At 40.7% G+C, this 25,380-nt stretch overlaps 2 protein-coding genes across 18 annotated transcripts in view; one reads left to right on the forward strand and one right to left on the reverse strand.

The window, feature by feature from the left end:
* The window catches only part of LOC111871353 (ubiquitin-like-conjugating enzyme ATG10), a 647,673-nt gene that overhangs the window by 527,923 nt on the left and 94,370 nt on the right, over positions 1-25,380 (reverse strand). The gene's annotated exons all lie outside the window — the stretch shown is intronic.
* The window catches only part of LOC111871351 (protein vein), a 330,532-nt gene that overhangs the window by 234,192 nt on the left and 70,960 nt on the right, over positions 1-25,380 (forward strand). For all 7 annotated transcript variants that reach the window (XR_004513760.1, XR_004513761.1, XR_004513762.1 and 4 more), the window contains exon 2: positions 11,095-11,257. Coding sequence is in view for 3 of the 7 variants with exons in the window: in XM_033754221.1 (XP_033610112.1) it covers positions 11,095-11,257 (163 nt within the window). In the remaining 4 variants the exon portion in view is untranslated. The remainder of the gene's footprint in view (positions 1-11,094; positions 11,258-25,380) is intronic.

Genomic DNA, 25,380 nt, shown 5'->3' on the forward strand with positions numbered 1-25,380 from the left:
TTCAAGTCTCTTCTTATTTATATGATCATAGCACCATTACGCTAAAAAGACATGATGATGATGACATTAATACAGCAAGTTATTGTTACAGCGACCCCATTTTCCAGAATACCCCTTCGGGGACGGATATTCTTCTCTTCCGGATATACGAGTAATTTTGGAAACGCTGTATACGAACGTGGACATCACTATAGGTTTACAGTTTAGGTTATTAGGTAATACGTCAGTCCTAATTGGAAAATATGACCAAAAATCTATCACTTTATTCAAAATAATGAAATATTTTATCCATAATTGTTCAAGGAATATTTAAATGCGCAGAAATTAAGAAACCAAATATTGTAACACAGTTGAAATGAAACAATGCATTCATAAGTCTTGTATCAATAGTTACTCTTTTAGGTCACATAAATACCTCTATACGCACCATTCTCGTGCATGCTATTATAAAAACAATACAAACAGCAACTTTAAGTTATACAGCCCGCACATCTCAACTACCATAGAGGCTGCATACCTTTCAGGCGTAGTTTATGATTCAGATCTTATGATATAGCTCCAGGTTTGAGGGTTAGTGTGTTCATTCTTATATCATGTGGTAAATCTTACATCGCGGTTTCTTTGCTACTCTCATGCTGGTTTACATTTGAAAATATCTCCAGTGGGATGTCTATATTCGCAAAATATAATGCGTACAGCAACGCTGTAACGCTGTTCCAGACGACAGACGTGTATCCAAGCAATGAAAGAATTTAGGCAATATATAAAATGTTCAGACTATCAAAGGGAAAATAATTATATGTGATTAAAAGAATTAGTCCTAACAGCTTTAGTGCCTTAAGTAGTCAACGTGACGATAAAAATGCAGTTTGCTATCTAACACAACCCCAAGATCTTATACACTATCAGTTCGTACGATTAATAGATCACCTAAAAAGAAATTAAAATGGATACTCTTAGTTTTATGAATAAAAGAAATCGTTCGTTTTTAATATGTTAACTTTCACTGCACCACTTCTGTACACAGTCTATATCGGATTGTAGTAATTTACAATCCTCGGCAGATTTTATTGAAATCATCAGCAAAGAGTAGAAATTCGAAAAAAAAATCTGGTACAGAAAACACCGATAAAAATACTGAACAATAGAGGTCTCAAAGTGGGAAAAGGTGAAGAAAAGTTCCCTAAGGTGCAAATAATAGGAAATCTATATTATAAGTAACTTCAGAGCCACTGATGAAAGAATGAATGGATGTAATTATTAATTAGAGCACTGTTAGCTATCTTGAAACCAGGCATGGCGGCCGCTTGCTTCCATAGAGTGGAAAACCTCCCTCGTAATAAAATAGTATTAAAATATAAGAAAAAATATTCTAAAGCTACAACCCCCATAACACATATAATTACCTTGATATTTAAGGCATTGCTTAAAAATCGTATGCTTATTTTGGAGTCACGTAGTAACGTTCATTAGAGAAGCTACAATCAGAAAATATAATTTTAAGATAACATACGTGTATTTAATAAAATTTTTCCCATAATATATGATCCGAATGCATTCTGACCAAGATCTATCATTATTAGACCTGACGAGATACGAAGAATGCGATGTGATTCTCTCTTTACGAAACAATACCAACATTTTTCATTAAGCTTTCACGTACTTCATAGAAGTTATACGACTGTATCAAAGTTCGACTGCTTCCTTCATCTGAAACATTTGAGAAACAACCTTGTCCCAACACCCAAAAGTAAGCAGTAATAAAAAACTAGAATCACTTGGTTCTGTCAGATAAAATACAAAAGAAACATTACTTACATTTTTTGTCTTTGCCTTAGTCAGTTCTTTGTGGGTGCTGAGACAACTCCAGTGAGAAGAGCCTAAAAAGCCTACATCTGTACATATCTTAAAACGCCAACTCTCCTGTAAGTGCTTACATCTGTACAAAACTTAAATGCCTGTTTTACTTTAAGTGTTTGCATCTGTACAGAACTTAAGATGCCTTCTTACCGTTACGTGTTTACATGTGTACGAAATTTAAGAGGTCTACTTCCATTAAATGCTTACATCTCTACAGAACTTCAGAGACCTACTTCATTCAAGTGTTTACATCAGCCTAAAACTTAGGATGCCGGTCACGGTAGCCGAGCGGTCTAAGGCATGTACTGTCTTCGCTCGCTTGGAAACCGGGATCGTGGGTTTGAATCCCACTCAGCGCATGGATGTTTAGTGTGTGTGTGCGATTTCTGTGTTTGTGTACAGGTAGAGGCCTTGCGACGACCTGATCACCCGCCCAAGGAGTCCTACCGAATGTGTAAGATCTAGAAAAACCGAAGTGAACGGAGAAGTTCATTGAGGTAGGCCTAGGCCCACTGGGGCTGTAGTGTAAAGGGGGGGAACTTATAAGGCCTACTTCCTTTTAATGTTTACATCTATACAGAACTTAAGTGGCTTACTTTCCTCTACGTGTTTAAGTCTGTGCAGAAAGGTACAGGGAGTAACAAAATAATAGGTTTAGGACTAGCTTATATACTTGATTATGATCTTCCGGGCGTAACGCTTGTAACGCTGTTAGAACTCAAATTAACACAGTTTAAATCTTCACAACGGCAGATACTAAATCTCACATGAATGATACGTCGCTGTGTCACTATAGTGCTCTTACATGACTTGGTATTACCTCATATGCAAAGCCATACGTATTTCAGCATGCACAAGAAAAAGCTTCATTGCATTAAAATCATACAGTGAAACCAGTTCCATAAACGCTATAGATGAACGGAATATGCCGCAGGGAGTCTCAAAAAGTGTTGCTTACGTTTGAAGTTAGTCAGAATTTGATTTGAAATATGCCGACAGCAGAGAAAAGTCGATGCAGTTTAATCGACAAAATTCCTGCATCATATTCTGATGCTCCTGCATTCAAATCTCAGCTAGGAGGCTAGATGCACCGAGGTCCTTTATTTGTTTATATATTTCCTGCAGAAAAATACTGCAGGTCAGGCACTTAACTTACTGTCACAGGTTTTGCCTATTTTAACGTACGCAGTCACGTGATAATTCCGCACTTCACCAGTTTCCGTGAGATATTATTTGCTGTCACTTATCTCTCCGATACTCGATAGGCGTGGATGTCCAACTGCAGGAAAACACAACGTTGTAATATTTTGATTTTTCTTTGGCACTACAGCCCCAGTCTGCATATGCCCACCTCCATGAACTTCTCCGTTCACTTCGGTTTTTCTAGATCTTACACATTCGGTAGGACTCCTTGGGCGGGTGATCAGCTCGTCGCAAGGCCTCTACCTGTACACAAACACAGAAAAACGCACACACACAAACTACACATCCATGCCCTGAATGGGATTCGAACACACGATCAAGGTTTCCAAGCGAGCGAAGACAGTACATGCCTTAGACCTCTAGGCTGCCGTGACCGGCCATTTTGTTGATTACTGAAAAATATAAAGTCAAATCCAAAAGGCTGCCTTAGAAATGATATGAATGCTGTTTTCACTCCTAACAAAACCATATATAAGCTAAGAATTGAAGATCCCTCTAACAAAGGTGCAGTAACAGATATCTCAATAAGCTGAACAGTCAGTGCTGGAGCAACAAGGACAGCTGGAAACACTGCTGGTAAACAACTTTTGATAAAAATCCGGCATAAGGCAAGGTTCTCTGTCTCTTAATTAGCAAGATGGGCCTTAAATACAGCAATGTTCACTCATGAATAAGTTTAACAGGAGAAAGAAACGTTTCCTTTTACACTTTCCGGCCACTGCTGGTCATCATCAGAAGGCAAACGAAGGCTGTGAAGTACATACTTTACATATGTCTGAACATAAGTTTTCATAAAGAGATTTGTACTAGCATTAGAAATCGAGACTAAAATGTTATAGCAGTGCAAAAAGTTGTGAATGTTAAAAGTAACAGGTTAAAATCGATTAAATTAAATGAAATACACTTCTCCGCATTACACACATTAACACCGCACAGACAGACATACGAGTATGTCCAGCAACGCGACAGCCTGTAAGATATCCTATGTAGCCAACAGGACGAAATGAAAGTCGTCATACTGTTCCTTCACATACACAACAAGACCCTTCATTTCATTTAACTGATTCAACAAATTGCTTTTAATAGACATAGATTATTTTAATTGCATTAACATTTCAGTCCTGATTTCTAATGCTAGCAGAAATCCCTTACCGATAACAGCGGCCAAGCCGTCTAAGGCATGAAGTCTTCGCCCGCTTAAACACTGGGATCGTGGCTTTGAATCCCACTTGAGGCACTTATTGCTGTGTGCGTTTATTCTGTTTGTTCTGTCCTGTGTGCAGGTAGCGGCCTTGCGACGGGCTGATCCCCCGTCGAAGGAGTTCTACCGCCTGTGTAAAAAAGATTAAGAAAAAAAGTGGCCAAGATCCAACAAAGGGCTGCAGAACCATGGATGGATGGATCGATCGATCAATCGATAGTAGAAGTCCCTTTGTCACAACTTATGTTCAGACACATAGGTGAAAGCATTGGCTACGCTTTCTGATGATGAGCAGTAGTGCCCCGAGAAATTCTAAGGCAAACATTTTTATTTTCCTATTAAACTTGTTCCACCACTTGATGTACTTTACTACCCATTCAGAATCAGGACGTGTAACGGTTCAAGATGCCTCTCATAAACAATATCCCTGCACTCGCTCAGAGCGAGACACAAAGGTTTATAATTAGATACTAAACGGTTCTGACGATGGTGTACAATATTCGGAATTACTGGGTTTTTGGATTTTGTCCATCGTCTGGTATTCTAGGTGCTAGAAAAAACAGCGCTTCGGAAACTGGACCCGTTTCCGTCCTCAGGTGAGGGGGGAGACACCTACTCTGCTTCGTCCCTTAGAAAGAGCTAACTTCACTCACTGGATGAGTGGCGTCAGTGACGAGTGATTGAGGTTAGTTCTCTCTAAGGGACCGAACAGAGTGGTTGTCTCCCCCTCACCTGAGGACGGAAATGGATTCAGTTTCCGAAACGTTGTTTTCTAGGTTCTAGAATAACGGACGATGGACAGAGTAAAAGAACCCAGTAATTCCGACCAAAGTTTTATAACCACACGGAACAACGGTTCGATTCATCGTAGCATCTGAGATTTACATCGGTGGCTGTGGTAAGTTCTGGCTTATGGGATAGTCCAGCGAAAATCAACCAACATTTCAGAAGAAAATCCCCCCCCCCCCAATTTTCATGGTCAAAGAATACGCCAAGAAAGAAACCAGTGCGAAGATGGAAGCGAGCAGAGTAGTAGTTACAAAAAAAGTAGCTGCATACTCATTTCTTTCTTGGCTTATTCTTCGACCTTGAATATGGAGGCATACGTTCGTCGGAAACGTCAGCTGACTTTCGCCAGGCTGCACGGTGTTATACCCCAGAAGATAAGGGCTCTTCGTTTTCTATCCTGTATGCTAGTCTGTATTTTCAACGCTGGTAATAAAAATCACGCCTATCTTACATAAAGTCATATAATCACTAAAACAAAAAATCTGTTACTAATCTTATTCTAGAAATGAAGATATAGGATTTTGAATAAATTAAATACTCATATACCGGACTTAATACGTGAAGAAGTTTAAAGATGAATATATACAATTATTTCTTAATTCAATAAGCTTTAATTCTTTCCCTCTTTTTTTCAAAGAAATTTTATTTCGCACATAATGACGTCCCATGCCTCGAGGCTAATAAACTCCCAAATGGTATAAACTTTGACGCAAGGTGGTCCCATATGTTACCAGACATCAACACTTTTCTCTTTCCGAGCGTTAGTCTCAGCACATGAACAAATCCCATACTGTGAATTGATGCTTAAATGTTCTTGCAATTCTAACCCTGATGTAGAATCCTTTACATATAACAGAATATACGTATTTGTCCACAATAAAGCGACTGCATATATAAGCGACCAGAATCACGGGATAAGTCGACGCGTGTGGTATTCAAATTGTTCAGCACCCGAACGCCACTCTATAGTCAACCTTTCATCAACAGAAACAGACAAAAACGGCAAAAATGCCTTGACTGTGTTTAACTGTTCAGGACGAAGGGGTTGTGACACATTTCTGAGTGAAAAATGTGTAGTAGCGATAGAAACAAGAAATTTATTCCGCCAGTTTCTCCAACTGAATATAAATACTGTCACGTGTGGTTTGTGCGTGACTTTTTAAGACGGGTTTCTAATTGTATGATTGGATTTCTTGCCATCTTATACACACACAGCTCCGGACTATAAGCAATACAACGCTATCGCTGATTTACACACTTTACAGTTAACCGTTACACACGCACTAGTCGTATCCTGACAACGGATTTATAACCGTCTCACTATCACTTAAATTCACACATGCAGTCCTCTTTGCACAGCCTAGTTCCCTTTTTGCCATTATTCTGCAACTGCCAACTAAATTCAGTTCCAAGCTCATACCCCGGCAGGCTGACGTCTCGAACTCGGCTCTATTCTCTGCCGCCCATATAAACACTTCATTATATTCACTTTGCACGGACCACGAAAAAACACACAGCCTCTATTGTTAAGGAGGCGTGTTAACTCATCCATTGCCTAGCAACGGACTTCCTATTGTTGCGCGCGTTTGCTTCCGATTGAATGTGTTTAGAGAGTCGTTGCCCAGCAATGGGTAAACGTCACAATATGGATCATCTAACCTCTAACCCCATGGAGCACAATGTGTCTTAATAAGCTAACAGTCGCTCATCTAATCAATGAAGTTACACTCATAGTTCCCAAAGTTTCGTTCCCGTAATTAAAACAGCCCGCCGCTGGAACATATCCCGAGCCAGATAAATCCGGTCTGCACCTTAACTCCCTACTACTTACGATATGTATTAATGTTATAATCCTATCTACGCCTAGATTTTCCAGATGCTCTACGTACAAACACATAACCACTTCACATAAATTTTCCTTGATGCGCATGTCTGTTGCTTCTTGCATGGGAAGTGGCATCCCTAATCAAATAAAAAGGTAAAGTTATCCCTGTAACATGCCATTGAGGTCCATAGGGGTGTGAGAGGTTGAGACTAACCCATTTTCTGGACAATGGGCTCACAGATGGCGGTAAGATTGTCAGCCTTACGTGCCGGCCGCCCTTTATCCCCCAGGAAGATTTCTGGTACTCATTTCCGTTAGAGGCTGATTCGACCCCCAGGGACACTGTGCGACTGGAAGAATTAGGTAAATTGAAAAAAAAAATCCACCTCATCGGGACTCGAATCCGCGACCTTCCGGCTTGTAGCATAGTGTCTCAACCCACCACGCTACCGCGTACCCCACTTTCCACAACAGTGTATTAAAATCGATCCCGTCAACATGTAGTTGGCTGCGTGGCACTAAGTTCTTGAGAAGATGATAATTGCTCATCTGGCAAAGAAATCTCTCGCTGTTATCAGTCCGAAATCTCATCACCCTTTACATAAGAACCCAATCAACACATTCTGTTTCCTTAAGCTCGACTTTAGTAACATTCTTCCATCTCATCCAAACCTTCCGAATAGTTTTTCTCTCTTCAGATTTCCGAAATACTGCATAAATTTCTCATCTCCCGTGAGTGCTACACGTCCCGCCTATCCCATTCTTTCTTCATATATTCAGCCATATAATTATGTTTGGCGACAATTACAAATTTAAAGCTATTCACTATGAAATTGTTTGAGTCATGCTGTTCTGTCCGCAATACGGTCTCGATAACCCTCAATTTTTATGGGCAACTGCATCTCGTACGTTACCCATTAGTTTGCAGACATTCAAACTCTGAACTGTAGATATCACTACATATGTTCCAAAGACGTCGGTCAAACGCTTTGCGACTGGTTTCCAGAAATGAAAAGTCTCTTATATAGAAATGTCACTGCACGTGACACGAATATCGACATCGTTTCGCCGGTCCTGTTCGGCCACTTCTTCTACACCACTGTCATCACTGCAGCCTATACGGCTAAGTATAGGCGTTGCTTTTTGTCTGAAAACGTCCATGAGTGGAGTCCACCACACTTTCCAACAATACAGTCAATTTTCAACCATGCGTAGTAATAGTAATAGTAAAGCTATACCGGTAACAGGCCGTGGAGGGCCCATTGCGTTGTGAAACGTCGAGGATCCCACAAATGGCGGTGAGTTTAGCCCTATGCACCGGCCGCCCTTTACCCCCAGGTAGATTCCTGATACTCCCTTCTACTAGAGACTGAGTCGACCCCAGAACCATAGTACGGTTGGAAGTATTAGGTCAATTGAAAAATTGATCTAACAAAAGGCGATATCAGCTGTTATCATCAAATATAAAAATGCAATTAAATTGCAAGTCATGTTTTTATTTCCCATGATTTCAACTTGTTTTAGTATATAGGGTGAATGATTCTTGTTTTCGGCAGCCAATGCAGTAGTAAATCTGTGTTCGTAAATCCATGTAAAGCGTGTGGGATTGTGAGTTTAAGCTCTGGGTCTCTTCTGAGTGTAAATATTTACTTGAAGCGAGCGCCTCACGATATAAAGTCTATGCGCGTTCAGCATAAGAGCAGCCATCACCTGCGCCACACATGGGGCGAACTGGCGCTCTTGCCAGTCAGCTTCTCAAATCAAGTAGCCAGGTACCAGCTCCAGAAATCGTTCTTCAAGTCTACTAACTAATAAATTCTAAAATGCCGTGTTTTGCAGAATACCGGACGATGGAAGAAGTCCAAAAACTCAGTAATCCTGACCTTTAGGTAAGTTTAAAGGACATTTTCCTGGCTACACATTCAATTAACTACGTTCAAATCTTTGATTCGTTAATTTCTGATTAAAGAAATTGCTCTCCTTGACTATAAGATATTTGAAACTGATGTGTAGTGAAGAACCAACTGTAAATAGCTTTAAGAAATCTTCATCAAACACAGTAAAAATTAAGAGGCTTATAGTTTCTTCTTTAGTTCCTCCAAAGTAAGAAAAATTTATGACATGAGAGCAGCTAATGAAGCCTGTATACATATGGTAACACTGAAATATTTGGGAGCGCCGGTAGCAAATCATAATTTGGCGAAGAATTTCTATCATGCAGTTCAGAATCGTCTAGGGCCTACCTTCTTTGGTCTCCTATCTAAACATTTAAAATATATTACTCTATCGTTTTCTGTGGATGTGAAACTCGTCTCTCGTCCTAAATGAAAAACTTTGCGTATGGGTGTTTCTGCACAATGTTCTGACCGGAATATTTAGTACACTAAATAGGAAGTAACGGGAGAGTGAATTACATAAAGACGGACTTATTTCCCCTCGTCATCGAGCTTTATTCTTTTTTCCTTGGCACTACAGCCCCAGTGGGCCTAGGCCTACCTCCATGAACTTCTCCGTTCACTTCGGTTTTTCTAGTTCTTCGACATACGGTAGGGCTCCTTGGGCGGGTGATCAGCTCGTCGCAGGGCCTCTACCTGTACACAAACACAGAAAAACGCACACAAACATCCATGCCCTGAGTGGGATTCGAACCCACGATCCCGGTTTCCGAGCGAGCGAAGACAGTGCGTGCCTTAGACCGCTCGGCTACCGTGACCGGCCATCAAGCTTTATTAGGGCGATTAAATTAAGGAGTATGGGATGGATGGGACATGTAGCACACATGGTAACATGAAAAATACGTGGGAACGTTGACTAAATTAGCACCCGCACTTCTCACCGTCCCTGTGCAACTTCGTCGATGTATTAAATTTCACCCTTCAAAAACATTTGTCTCTTCCTCTTACTCGAACACATACGTTTCGGCCCAACTGCCCATCGTGAGGTGTACAATATATAGAGGAAACTGCTGCCTCCTTGTCACGCTACTTCCCTTCGAATTTTAAAAGCGTAATATTATTTTTAAAATATATGCCGTAATTATTTTGCTGTATGCACGTGTTGTGGGTCTGGTGTATATTTTGTTGGTGTGATGGTTTATCCTTCCCCTTCCCCCCCTTTTTTTTTTTTGCAATTATTCTTTCGAGCTATGTCTCTGTCGGCTGTAAACTAATGACAGAATGCTCATTTTAGAGTGGACGAAGAAAGTTTGGTGGATATTTAGAAGCCGGTTACGGTAGCCGAGCGGTCTAAGGCATGTACTACCTTCTCTCGCTAGGAAGCCTGGATCGTGCGTTCGAATCCCACACAAGGCATGGTTGTTTGGTATGTGTATGTGCTCATTCTGTGTCTGTGTTGTCCTGTGTTTAGGTAGAGGCCTTGTGACGAGCTGATCACTAGTCCAAGGAGTCCTGCCGTCTGTAAAATGATATAACGAAAAAGAGACCTCGATACCGTAAGGCATAAGAGAAGCGGATTATTTAAGTAAGGATATTTAGAAAACGGCGTTTCGACATAAGATACGACTGAATTTCAAGTTTCTCTGGAGGCGAATTGGGAAGAAACCATGATCACCACGTCCACAAATGTTATGCAGAACTTTCTACTGTGTAGGGTTTCTCTCGCATGCAAATACTTTCTTCTTATTCTTCTTCTCTACCTTTCCGTATCTTCTTATTTTTATGCCTCTTCCTTGTTATTTGTCGTATTTTCTTTCAATTCTCTTACTTCGCCACTTCTCTTACTCTCTTGCTCTTTCCCAATCCTTCTACTTTTAACTACTTTTTCGTTTATCTCTCCTCTTCCTTTCTCGTCTCCCTCTTGTCTTCTTCTGCAGAGATTACACCCAATGACACGCCCCATCTATAATTCTTTAAGTGATATAAATGTAAGGATGTTGGTTTCTCAGTGGTGTTCATCCAGAGCGGCCCATCACAGTGGCCGCGCGGTCTAAGGCATGACGCGTCTTCGTCCGTTAGAACCCTCGAATTGTGGGTTCGAATGCATGTCTGTGTGCGTTTATTCTGTGTCTGTGTTGTTCTGTGAGTAGGTAGCGGCCTTGCGACGGCCTGATCCACCGTCCAAGGAGTCCTACCGACTGTGTGTAGATCAAGAAATTGGAAAAGCGGCCAAGATCCACAAGGGCTGTAGAGCCAGATATACTGAGAGCGGCGGCAGTGACTGTGCTTTCGCTGACAAGAATGTAATGTTTGTGTTATAGTGAGGCGACCATCTGTCACCGGTCTACACGACATTTCGCTGAAACCGAAGGATAAGCTGAAGCATGTGTGTCGAGTCAAGGGGAACCCGCTCCCGATGGTGTTTTGGTACAAAGATGGCGTCCGGGTACAACCTTCCAGAAGAATTAGGATACATACAAAAAAGTAAGTTTAGGGGATTCTTATGTGCACATTATGAACTCATATTTATGAATATCAAAATGTCAACAAACTGATAATCTAGACATGTAGAAAACACATTGACGATAATAGCAGCAACAACAGCGTCACCATTTATAACGAAATTTCGACTATATGCTACAGGTAAATTGAGTTTACGTTTAGGAGTATGTTGGTAACAGACTATAAGGTAAGTTCGTAGTGATCGTACAGACAAACCTTTTGTCACGATAGCGACAGTATCGATATGTGCAATTATATCGATAGATAAAAATGGATATTTAAATTCCAAGTATTCTGATGCATTATCTTAAATATATAAGCCTGTCATTTTCAAAGGTAATATAGATGGGTCTATGTTGGACTCTGACATTACGGAGAGAACATACGAGTAGCCTGGAGGTATCTGAGGAGAATAACTGGTACGTGGCTGGAGAAAACTGCATAAACAGGAGCTTCGTAACTCATGCTTTTCCAAATATAATTAGAATAATCAATTCAAGCAGGATGAGATAGACAAGACATGTAGCATTCATGGGGGTCGAAGATGAATAATGTAGGATATTGGTGGGAAAGACAGAAAGAAAGAGACAGCAGACATGCCACAATACACTATCGAGTAGCGCTTATTAGCTGGTCTTACATGCAAACATTTTGCACTTCCAAAACCCGTGCTGCGTGCTCTTGTGCTTGATTCTGTATGCTACTTGCTTTCTTCCTCTGATGTCACAGACAAGAAAACGGACACAAGTTCACAGAACATGGGACAAATTAAAACTTTCAATTCATGGAAACAGTTATAAGAAAATAAGCGCATCTTATCTGAGTAGTCTGTAGAACGAAGTTTTTATCGGACCAGATAATTTTAAGTGCAGTTGTATACTTTGAACAGGGAATGATTAATTATATATGAATTCTCAATTCATGAAAATACAAATTCTATGCTAGCACGTTCAGATAAAAGTACGACAACACTGTGTGGGATGCAAGATGGAACACAAATTTTTAAATAACAGCGAATGTAAGCATAATTCTTAGTTGTCAGCTAGGGTCATAGTTTTCTGTACAAGATGTCCGACCTGCGTGTGAAAAAAATGAACCAAATTTCGGAAAACTAAATCTTCAATCCTGAAAGTTGGAATTACATACCCACAAATCAAATATATTGTAACGTGGATGGCCAGAGATTTGCTAAGCAACGACTCGGTAAACAAACCTCAACAATAGGGAAACTCTTTTCTATGCAGTCCGCGCCGAAAAAAGTACGAAGATATAGGAAGTCTGTTTCCAGGCAGAGCAGCTGTAAACATGCATCCACAACAATGGGAGACGGTGTTTACCCTGGGGGCAGTGCAAAGGAGTTATCTTAAAAACAAACGGCTCTACAGTTCAGCTCTGATTTCTGAGTAGAAGATAGCCACGGAAAGTTAAAGATTTAAAGTGTGGTTAGAAGGCTTCATTCACGTGTAATACTTGGAGTGTGTGATTCAGTGAGAGTGTTATATAGTTCCTGCGCTTTGGCTGTGGTACAAGGAGAGGACCAGTGTGTGTGTGTGTGTAAATCGGAAAGAGCGCTGTAGTAAATGTGATTAGGAGAGATTGTAACCAAGGTGCTAATAAATCCAATCATCCGAACTAGAACCCGTCCTTTTCGTCGCGCGTACCACCCTACACGTGACAATATACATGTACTTCGGTTTATTTATTCCAAATAACGGTAAATTTTGCATATGTTTATGATACTCATTTTTGATGTTACGAATGTGTAAAATTTCCAAGACTATGGTCTCGTGGGATGTGATACCGTGTAGTTTAGTAGACAAACAGTGACTTTTCGGAGGAAAATGCTCCCGCATCTTCGGGGTTGAAGGATGAAAGTCGATTTACCGCCACGGTATAAAATTCAAAGATTTTATATTTGGGAAAAAAAATAATCATTAACAAAATATGGCAAAGTTAGAATATTCGGAAACGAAGATAACAACTCAGAATTGCATCCACGATAAAATTAACATGAGATTAAATTCGTGGAATGCTTGTTACCAAAATACTTTGTCTTCCTTTCCGATCAATAGTAGAGTGAATTTACCGACTATACAACACGTTTTTTATTATCACATTATCACTACATGTTTCGACCTTAAGAGGTCATCTTCAGGTGTATGAACACGGCTGTATAATTACACGCGGTCACATTCACTTTTCACTCATTCGACCTTGTATCTTTTTCAGACATACTCTCACTAATATATCGAGTTCTTTTATAAAACACAGGTTAAAATTATTATTATTCTAATTTAATTGTTAAAAGTTAAAAGTTCGTGAATCGAAGTTCAATTCATTCAGTGACATGAATTCCTTTCCGATACCTAAAACCTATAGATTAAAATGCAGAAAAATATAACTGTACCTATTGTTCTGTATATGTACTAAACTTGGACTGTCATAATAAATTATGAATACAGATTGGGAGTGTCTGAAAACAGAAAACTGAGGAAAATATTTGGATGTAATAGGAAAGGAAAGAAGGGAGATTGCAAAAACCTGCACAAAGAGGAGCTCTACATTACACATATGTACCCTTCACCAATCATGATCACCTCAAGTGGGGTGAAATAGGCGCGGCATGTAACATGCATAGGAAAGATTAGAAATTCGTAAAGATTTTGATCGGAGTACTTGAATGGAACAGACCTCTTGGACGACCAAGGCGTAGATGGGTAGATAATATTCGAATGAATAAATTAGGGTGGGATACCACGGGCTATATTCATGTTGCACAAGAGAGGGCTCACTTACGAGCTAACTATGAACACGGCAGTGAGACTTGGGTTCCATAATTTCTTGACTGGCTTAGTGACTATCAGTTTCTCAGAAATTCTTCTCCATGGAGTTGGATCAGCTTGGTAAATAGTCTATGATATGTATGCAGTGTCCGTCATTTAGTGCACTCAATTTCACAACACTCGCAACCAAACAGGGAACACACAACACGAGACACGATATACACTGAGAGTAAGAGGAACGACTCCCACAGTGGTGGAACTATGCGCCGCGTTAGAATTGGGACAGATAAGATAAATAATCTTAACAAGTTTTTAGTATATAAATATTTATAACAACTGACGAACATTTTAAAATACTTTTTAAATTTTACAATGACATAATGGCAAGCAATGAAATAGATTAACGTAAATGGAGCACCTGATGATGGCACTATAGTGCCGAAACATGTTGTGAAATAACAAGTGAAATTGAGTGCACTAAAAGACGGGCCCTGCATACATATCATGGACGAAAATCAATGCAACAGGACGCTAAAATACAACATTATAAATAGTCTATATTGGCCTATTACTGCCGATGTGTCCGTCTGTCTGTATGTAATGACATACGTGTATTTGGATAAAAAGAATCTGACAAAACTTGATCTTCTTGCAGTACAATACATGGATACTACGTATTTTTATTTTCGGACGTGATAAGTCTATGTCCCGATTTCGGAGGAGTGCTAACCAATATGCATCGGCAGCCGGTGAGAAAATAGGCGTTCCATCGTGTTCACAAACACATCTAAAAATGGCATCCAGCAAGATGCGGTGTCTCATGACATGTGTTGGTTCTGCTTGTTGGAAATAAATATAAGCATCAGATGTGTAAAAGCAAACACTGGCAGAGTGTAGTAAGCTGTTAGATGTTACGATAAAACGAATGAAGTCCTGAAGGCCGAATTTTACGACCCTTGGGGCCACATGACCAATAACACGTGGTTTAAACGAAACCACGATATTAGGCAGATAGCTTTAGAATACACAAACTTACAGGTGGTTCATAATTTTTAATTTCCAAAAAATGTCATTAGGTTTGAAAAATCGATGAGGATAGGAAAAAAGAGCTAAGTAGAACCCGCTGGGTGATGAAAAAATAAAAAAAAAAAGAATAGCCAAGAACTCTGAAGAAAATATACCACTTATGGTACAGGGGGCAAGATAGGATATATGCAAATGAGGTTTAAAGAAAAAGGAGCGCGGACTGAATTAATCTGGCTCAGGATAAGGTACAATGGTAGATCCTTACGGACACTGTACTGAACTTTCGGATTCCATAAAGAGCCTACAATTTCTAAACGAGCTGAGATCTTGCTCTCTGGGGTTATTCCGTTCAAAAATAAAGCCATCAGTGATCCGTAACACGCCATGAATCGTAAGGAGTTTAGGTAAAGCTCCACTTTCGATCTCTACTCTTAATGTTGATCAGATGTGTGCTTCATCCTCAGGTCGTGTTATCGTACTGGAAAGAGCCCGTGTTTATTAAACACCCAGTAGCTTCCAACGCGCTTTTGAATATAATGACAAATACAAAACAATTTCCGACAACCCCACCGAAAAACGAACCCGGGCGCCAAATCTTCAGACACACGTTAGTGACTGAGCTACGAGGAAGCTTTGTAATTCTTCTATGGGTTTAAACTTGAAGGGCGAATTTGATTGTTTATTCAAATTTATATAACCACTCGAATTCAGTATTAGAAGTGGCATGGCTATGCTACAAGCCGGTAGGTCGTAGGTTCAAGTCCCGATGAGATCATTGGATTTTTTCATTTCACCTAATCCTTCCAGCCGGACTATAGCCCTGGGGTTGACTCAGCCTCTAATATAAATGAGTACCAGGAAGTAATTAAATAATTTTCCTGGGGAGTAAAGCGCGGCCGGTGCGTAAGGCTGACAACCTTACCGCCATCTTTTGAGCCGATGGTCTAGATAATGTGGGACCCTCAACGTCTCACAACCCTATGGGCCTCCACGGCCTGTTACAGGGATAGCTTTACTTTTTTTTTTACTCTTTTATGTTTTGTAATATGTACTCTTGTACCGATTAAGTTCTATCAAGCTGTAATGTTTCTGACTAGAATTTGGGAGGTACCTTTCGAAACTCGGGAGGGAACACTGATTACCCCTCCAGCAGAACTCTGGGATAGTACCTTATATTACGCTACGACTGCTACCTTCTCCATCATTTCCAATGATTCACTGCCAGTCTACCATTCCAAGAAAAGGTCTTAACTACCGGCAGCGTCATTAAGTAAAACATGACCAAATAAAACAAATAAATCTACTGTTTGTATTAACAGCGACAGCTTTGAGGACGTACCGTCCCTGTGTCACTTCAACACTTCGACAGCGAGATCTCTAAAAGAATTTATGACAGAAAATCGTTTCCAATTTCTGCACACTTTGAAAGAAGAATGGCTCTAAAAGGCCCACTAATGTTCAACAAAGTATGGTAGAAAAGTAAAGGAAAAATTAGCCCCAGGATTAATTTCATGCAGACGTATGAGGGAGTGAAGATAGAGCTACATGGGGTGAGTGGCTAGCTTCACGTCCTTGCCCCTTTACACGTGGAAACTGTACCTACTGCACTGGCCCCAGGCCCTATATGGACGTTGTGGAGAACACAAAATCTCTATCGCGTATCGGGAATCGAACCCCGACTTCTCAGTTGTCCAACCCGTAGTCTAATCGCTATACCGACTGAGCTATGGTATTAATATGGATGATTAATTAACTTCAAAACAGACGTATAATTAGCTAACTAATTAAACACTATATATTATTATTACACATGACTTCATAATCAGTTCACATAAGTGTGCGGTGTTACAGATACGGGTGGACTAACTAAGCTAGGCTGTAGTGTTCGGCGTCTTTTGGAAAGGATCCCAGGTGCAGATTGCCTCTAAAGCAGGAGTGCGCTGTTGAACAATATAAATAAGTGGCTGAAAGTGGTGACACTGAGGAGTTTCGTCATTGAGTGACTCAGGAGTGGGTAGATAAACGGGATGAGCTGAGGGGCTAGAAGAAGTAACAGTCCGCCATCTGGATGTCTTGCTCATTCAGTTCACATGGGAGAGGCTCCAAAAATAGAGCGCATCAGCGTTTCATGTCACCAGGATTTAGTCGTGTTAACTACTGCACTACCCAGTTTCAAAAACATCGACTTCATATATCGTCACGTGATCTTCTAAAGCCATGTATCAAACGCTTTGGATATGCTGAGACTCTTTGCACAAAGAGGAGTACAATTAAGCTAAAGCTATCCCTGTAACAGGTCGTGGAGATGCATCGGGATGCGAGAGGTCGAGGCTTCCAAATTTTCCAGACAGTTGGTTCACATACAGCGGTGAGGTTGTCAGCCTTATGCGCCGTCCTCCCTTTACCCCCAGGAAGATTCCTGGTACTCACTTCTGCTAGAGGCTCAGTCGACCCCAGGGCCATAGTGCGGCTGGAAGAATAAGGTCAATTGAAAAATCCAATAACCTCATTGCGATTCGAACCTACGACCTTCAAACTTGTAGCACAGTACCTCAACCAACGACGCTACCGCGTGCCCCCAAATAGGATTATAATTTTAGATCAGATATAAGGACGGGCCTCGTTGACATGGAGGCCGAAATAGAACAGGACTATCTCTGTGCTTAGCAACATGACGTGACGTCGGATAGGACAGATGAAGGTATGTACACACAAATTATGAAGATCCTCAATATGCAAATACGCAGTTTTATCTATCCTGCTGCTATATCACCCCCCCCCCACTTACGTCCAAGAAGCCCATTCTCTTCAGCACTTTGTACTCACATGCGGCCAATCTGATATTCCCTGAAGGCAGGCAACGAAATTTCATAAAAGGTAAAGCTGGCCTTGTGCTTAATTAGTTAAGCACCACGTCATGATGACATATAGGGAGTGGAGGTATAGCGCCACCTTTCTTGAATTTGGCACTAAATGGAGGTGAATGGTGAGCTACAAGCCCCTGCCGCTTTATCCCTGGTACCCACAGGATAGGAGGTTGGGTGGGCCCCAGAGTCGGTCTGGATGCTGTAGAGAAAAGAAAAATGTTGCAGTGCCGCGACTCGAACCCGGGAGGTCGCTATACCGACTGAGCTATCCCACCTCCGACCAAATTACAGTTTTGTATACTTCAGTCTTTGTATTTTAGATAGTAGGCAGGAAGATTGGTTACTCTGAACTGAATAGCAACAAGCATTCTCCGAATTTAATTTCAGATTAAGTTTTTCATGAATGTAATTCTGATCTGTTATTGCCAACCCAAAATACCTAAACTCTCTCATATTTTTGATGGATTTATTTCCAAAATATCTAAACTATCATTTTTTAAGGATGTATTAACTGTGGAGACGGATTGGAATACCTCTGCCGTAGTCCTGCTAGTCGTAGAAGGCCATGAAAAGGGAATCCGGTGCCTGGGGGTGTAATTTGGCCACTTTGTCACTGGGGGACATAGATGCAGGGACCTGGTCCTCCAGGTTGGGGGTTGGACACAAGGCTGATGACCTTGTTCACGTAAACAAATATTGTTGCATAATCCACAGGAATGAAGACCGAATGCAGTCTTACAGAATCTTCTAAGGAAGGTTACAGCTCAAGAAGGGCTGTTTCGCAAATGATGATGATCACTTATGTCATGGATTTGTACTGCATTCTGGTAATGTGGCATGAGAATAAATAAGTACTTTCATATTGCTGGCAGAAGTACTTAATAGTGGGCGCTAAAACCATCCGAGGACATTACAATTGCGCTTTGCAGACTTCTGCAAAGTTACTGTACGACTCGTCGAGCTGTTTTAAACATCACTAATTCGGGATTACTGGGTTTCTGGACTTCTTCCACAGTCTGCTATTCTAAACAACAACATTTCGGAAACTGGATCAGTTTCCATCCCCAGGTGAGGGGGGGAGACACCTATTCTGCCAATCACATGGGGTTAGCTCTTTCAAACAGACCTAACAGAGTATGTGTATCCCACCCCCCTCACCTGGGGACGGAAAGACATCCAGTTGCCGAAACATCATATTCATCAGAATAACGGACGATGGACCAGGTCCAAAAACCCAGTAATCCGAGTGTTAGGCATCACCGTCAGAACGTTTTAGAATATACCATAAATTCGTTTCCTAGAGTAAGCTGAGCTACGAGCGTATTATTGAATACTGTATATGTATACTGCAGCCAGTCACGGTAGCCGGGATCGGTTCGAATCCCACTCAAGACATGGATATTTGGTATGTGTATGGTTTATTCTTTATTTGTGTTGTTCTGTGTTTAGGATGAGACCTTGCGACGAGCTGATCACTCGTCCAAAGAGTCATACTGTCTGTAAAATAATCACGAAACTGAAAAATCAAAGGGCAGAGCCAAAGGGGGCTGTAGAACCAGTGAAAAAAAAATGTATACTGCTCTGTACACGTACAGGTGGTCTACGTCCGAAACAGTGAATCTGATGGCACAAACTCACATGGGCTTTTCGAGGGGTAGAAAGGATAACTGCCTTTATGACAACAGCAGTTTAACGTATAGGAGGATAGCCCACATCCCAGGCGAAAAGTTAAACGAGCGACAAATACACACGCAGCAGCGTATTGAAACGGCTCACTGCAATGTAACGTGCAGTGGTTTCCATTTATACATGCCTGTATTATATGGAAAGCCGTCTGGAGTTCCTTCATAGGCGGGTTTAACTACAGAAAGGTACATCATCAGTACCTGCTATTTAAGGGAGTTCTGGAACATTTAACTTAGCATGTCAGTCTTCTTAGAGCCGCGGTAGAGTAGTTGGTGGAGGTCCCGGTAGGGTCAAGAGCTTTCACTTCTCCATGTCATCCAGACCGGCCCCGGGCCCACCCCGCCTCCTATCCAATGGGTACCCGGTTTCTTTCTTCGGAAATAGAGCGGCCGGAAGGTGAAGCTGGTCACGCACCTCCAATCAGTGCCGAGGTCGAGAAAATGTGCCTTCATGGCCTAGTGCTTACTTAGTTAAGTACAGGGACAACTTTACCTTACCTTTTAACTTACAGTCAGTTTTCTTAAGGAAAAAAGCAGGCTTACGTAATTCCCAAGGGACTATGGAAACCACAAGAAATCTCAAAGCTGATGGCACAGATGAGATGAGAACCGAGAACCTCCAGAATATAAATGTAGAGTGTTGTCGTTATACCAGCCAGGTCGATTAAGCGTTCGGTTTGATGGCGGTTACTAGTGAATCATTTAAGTTAGGAATATGCAATTTGAGATCATAAAATACATACACATTGTGTGTGAAGTACTGTTTGTAAGTCAACAGATTTTGAGGTTATATTGGATAATTTTAAGGAAACAGAATCTGTACCTGATAAATTCTTTATAAAAATAACACAACAGCGATAGCAATGAAGTTCTTTCTTCTAGGATATAAGGCCGTGTAGTCCCTTGAAAATTATCCGAACCCTTTCGAAGGAACAAGTCATTTCTATTTTCAGGGTCAAAGAATAAGCCAAGCAAGAAACGAACAAGAAGAAGGTAACAGATAGAAATCTGCTTCATGCTGTTTTATGCTTGGCTATTCTTCGAATCTGTAACCACCGCTGTGAGAACATCAGATCCTAAATAATAATAATAATAATAATAATAATAAAGTGGAAGATGAGAGGCATTATCACCTCCGTTATCACCTTATATTACAATTAGTTCTTGGTAAGATAATGTTTGTTCGAGCTGGGTGTCGAAATTGCGTCTCCTGTTCACATGAAATATGTTAAAGGAGGAGGAAAAAGTCAGCACACAAATACCTAACACATCAGTGTAAAATGAGGAGGAAAGAGTACGCACACAAATACCTGACACATCAGTGTAAATGAGGAGGAAAGAGTCAGCACACAAATACCTGACACATCAGTGTAAAATGAGAATGAAACAGTCAGCACATAAATACCTAACATTAGTGTAAAATGAGGAGGAAAGAGTAAGCACACAAATACCTGACACATCAGTGTAAAATGAGAATGAAACAGTCAGCACATAAATACCTGACAATTCAGTGTAAAATGAGGATGAAAGAGTCAGCACACAAATACCTGACAATTCAGTGTAAAATGAGGAGGAAAGAGTAAGCACACAAATACCTGACATCAGCGTTAAAGGAGGAGGAAAAAGTCAGCACACAAGTACCTAACACATCAGTGTAAAAGGAGGAGGAAAGAGTCGGTATACAAATACTTAACATCCGTAAAAGTAAAGTAAAGCTATCTCTGTACCAGGCCGTGAAGGTCCATAACGTTGTGAGACGTTGAGGGTCCCACATTATCTAGACCAGGCATGTCAAACTCAACTTGTACAGAGGGCCACCTCAGCCCTATAAATAATAGTCCAGGGCCGCACTTCAAAACAGAAATATACACTAAATTTTGATACAATGAAATTTAATTCTATTTATTATTTAGGAATAATTTCAATATAATTACCTAAAGTGGAACACTTATATTTTTCTCACAAATCAAACATGTAATTTTACCTTCTGTTTCACAACAGAAATAAGCGATTTCCAATTTTTCTTGAAAAACACGGCTCTCACTTTCAACAGATCTTTTTTTGTTACTTGAATTTTTTGAAAGCGACATTGCCCTTTAAAAGTTACTGTACATATACAAGAAAACTCGTAGTTGATAATTTAATGTTTAATTATAACCTTTATACGTTCATCACAATGTAACATCAGCGCCTGTCGCTGTGTGAAAATGAACTGAATGACAATGTACAAGAGACTACCGGACTAGTAGGAAGGTGTATCTTGTCCCAATGGTCATAAAAGTGAAAGTTTGCTAGCAGCCCATTAGACAATGGCTTTGGGTTGCAAGCTAGTTTTGAAGGCAGAAATCCCTTGCACTTGTCTGTCGGTTGCCACCCTCCTTGCATTCTTACTACGCCTCCAAAAGGGATTCTTGGAAATGCTTGGGGTGGTGAGGCTGTGCGAATTTTAGTGCATTAACCTTCTGAAATACAGTAGTTTGTCCTTCACGAACTTTACAAACCGTGAGTTGGACACACCCTTCTGCAATTCTCAGAATCACTTTTCCTGCAGCCTGATAATTTATGTCTGCGTGAGACTTCTTGTCTTCTGGTCCGTTGGAAAATTGTCTTTACAAAAAATATTTCTACTAAAATTGTAATATTGATTTTAATATCAATTAGCTCTAAAAGTTGATGGGCCGCACTTTTGTGGCTATGGGGGCCGCATGTTTGACACGGCTGATCTAGACAATCGGCTCAAAGATGGCGGTAAGGTTGTCAGCCTTACGCACAGGCCGCGCTTTATTCCCCAGGAAAATTATTTAATTAATTCCTGGTACTTATTTCTGTTAGAGGCTGAGTAAACCCCAGGGCCTAGTGGGGCTGGAAGGATTAAGTCAACTGAAAAAAACCAATGACTTATCCGTGCAAAAGAAAAAAGATATATAAGTCGGCATCAAATATCCAGCACAGCAGTGAAAAGGGAAAATATAGAAAACTCAGCACACCCATCACGTCAGTTTAAAAGAAACGACACAAGTGGCAGCACTGAAGTAGCGAACACATCAGTATAAAAAAAAGGGAGATAGGAAGAGTCATGAGTTCAGTACCCAGCATATCAGTGTGACAAACTCAGAGATAAAAATCAGCACGCAAACAACCGCCGGTATCGAGATAAGACTTTACATCTGCAAAGTCGTTTCCAGGTTGAAATATATGACGGATCTTGAGGCAGCCAAAGCGCCGCAGTTGTTTACCTGTTTCCTGCCAACCTAGCCTTGACCTGATTTCTCGTCTTAAAACAACACGAGTTACGTATTCCTGAAAGTCTGCGGTTTGAAACTCCTGGCAGTACCTTTAATTATATTTCCATGACGTAAAAAATGACACTATATTTTTACTTTTCAACTGTACACACATATAACACGTAAATATTTACCCACTGATATCGTATGTCAGAATGATTCTGACATTTGTGATACTCACTTCCGGTAATATGTTTTAACCTGAACGAAAATTACGACCCGAAACCCTCCCCTCACCAGGCCGATATTGGGAAAACGTTAATTCCCATCAAATACTGCAGTAATTGTGAGCGCTCCGAAATTCAAACAAAATTTCATTTTGGCACGAAAAATTATGACCATTCATTATCTAATGTTATCTTTACTCCTCTTATCTAAAATGTCGAATTAAAGTACATAAAACTAAATTTACCCGTTATTTTACATGTGCGTGAAACTGGCTGCCTTGTACAAAGGTAAAGATATACGTAGATCGAGGGTTTCTGAGAACAGCACGCTGAGATTAATATCTGCATATAGAGGACAGCCTAAACTGCATAATCAAGAGCCTATTATTATTAATATTATTAACATCATGTATATCCGTTGCTAGGGAACAGCTAAGTAAACATATTCCGGCGAAGAAAAAGTCTTGGCCAACAATAGTAAAGGGCTTTCATTTGCCAGGCAGATGCGTTTTATACCTATTGAAGGAACAAATAAATTGGAAAATGTAAAATTACGATGTTACTGGTACAGAAGTGACGAAGAAACTACAAGGCAAGAAAGGAGTCTGGTAATGAAAAATGTCAGCACCAACACAGACAAGGGCTGTATGCAGGCATAGCTCTCGGAACCGGCCAAACCAAACTTGGCAGCCGGAGAATGATAATGGCTGTGCCTTGAAATACAAAACAGGTGAACATATCAGGTTTCAGTCTTAGAATGTTAACATTTAAGTCATAACTGACTATATGATTGTTTAATGACGCTGTTATATAGTGCCTAACTAGAGGCAGAGGCCGGGAGGGACACGAGTCGACATGAGGATACTTCGGTACATCCCAAGTGAAGCGGAAAGTAAAAACAGCGAAGAATAATTGATTTGGGTTAAGATCTAAGCCCAGCTCCTTTCTAATACAAGACACCCCTCGTGATTTTATATTTTAGAATTTATTTGAAAATCAATTATTTATTTTGGGTGTATTTTTAAATTCAGACAACAAATATACTAGAAAAACTGAAGTGCAGTCTCATTTTGAATTTGCTAGGTTGATGTATATGGAAACACAGGAAGAAAATTATGACAGTTATTACCGTCAGAGCAAAGAAATATTTTATGACGAAGGAAATTTTCAGATATCAGAGGCTGTAAAAGGTAAATCTGGACCAAAATAGAATTGCGTTTTTCACAGCTTGATCGACGTGCCAAAGTCTTCTAAGAGAAACTGAGCATCCCTAAAATTGGGCAAGCATGCATGACAATTACTGGCGCTCATTTTTCGAACATGTGAATGGGTACATGAAGATCGATCTCTTGACACTCCCGTTCACCCGAGCTCTCGGGGTGTCATGTAAAGGGCAACGTGCAGGCTTTGAAAGAGACGTCTATAACAGTGACAATTCACAAATCCAAAGCTACAATGACAGTTAACCAAGATGCATAGGAGCGCACCTGCCGGAAACTGAAGTACAGATTCATTATACGTCAAGGTCTGAACAGAGCGCATGCTCGAAATGATACATTACTTACTTACTTGCTTACTTACTAATGGAGCTGAAGGCCGCGCCATAGCTCACACGGTTAGTCGCTGGCTTCTAACAGTGGCAGCCCGGGTTCGATCCCGGGTCTAGTCAAGTGGGATTTTGGTGGACAAAGTGGCGCTGGGGCGGGATTTCTCCCGAGTACTTCGGTTTCCCTTGCCAGTCTTCATTCCACAAAATTCTCCATCATCATAATCACCCGGGGAACGCTACAATAGGACAATCATTGGCCGCCGTGCCGAGTGGACCCAGTTGGACTCCACCCCCACTAAGCGAATTAAATGGAGCTGAACCCTTCTTGAGAAGCCGCCAATTATGCAGCTACTCGAGAATTTCCCAGCAATTTTATGGAACTAGAAAGTTCATTACCGTGTTCACAAGAGCCCTCCAGTGGTCCCCATCCTGAGCCACATCAATCCAGTCTGTAACATCCCATCCTATATCTCTAAGATCAACTTTAATATTGCACACCCACCTACTCCTTGGTCTTCCCAGCGGTCTCTTTCCCTCTGGCTTTCCCATCAATATCCTACATGCTTTCCTCTTCTCCCCCATTCTTGCTACATGCCCTGCTCACCTCATTCTCCTTGATTTGATCACTCTAATTATACTTGGAGAAGAGTACGAGTTACGAAGCTCGTCTTTATGAAGTTGTCTCCAAACTCATGTCACTCAAAAGTATATAAAACACAAACATTATTTGGCAAGACTGTTTTC

Source organism: Cryptotermes secundus, unplaced genomic scaffold, assembly GCF_002891405.2.
Source record: "Cryptotermes secundus unplaced genomic scaffold, Csec_1.0 scaffold122, whole genome shotgun sequence".
NCBI classification, from domain to species: domain Eukaryota; kingdom Metazoa; phylum Arthropoda; class Insecta; order Blattodea; family Kalotermitidae; genus Cryptotermes; species Cryptotermes secundus.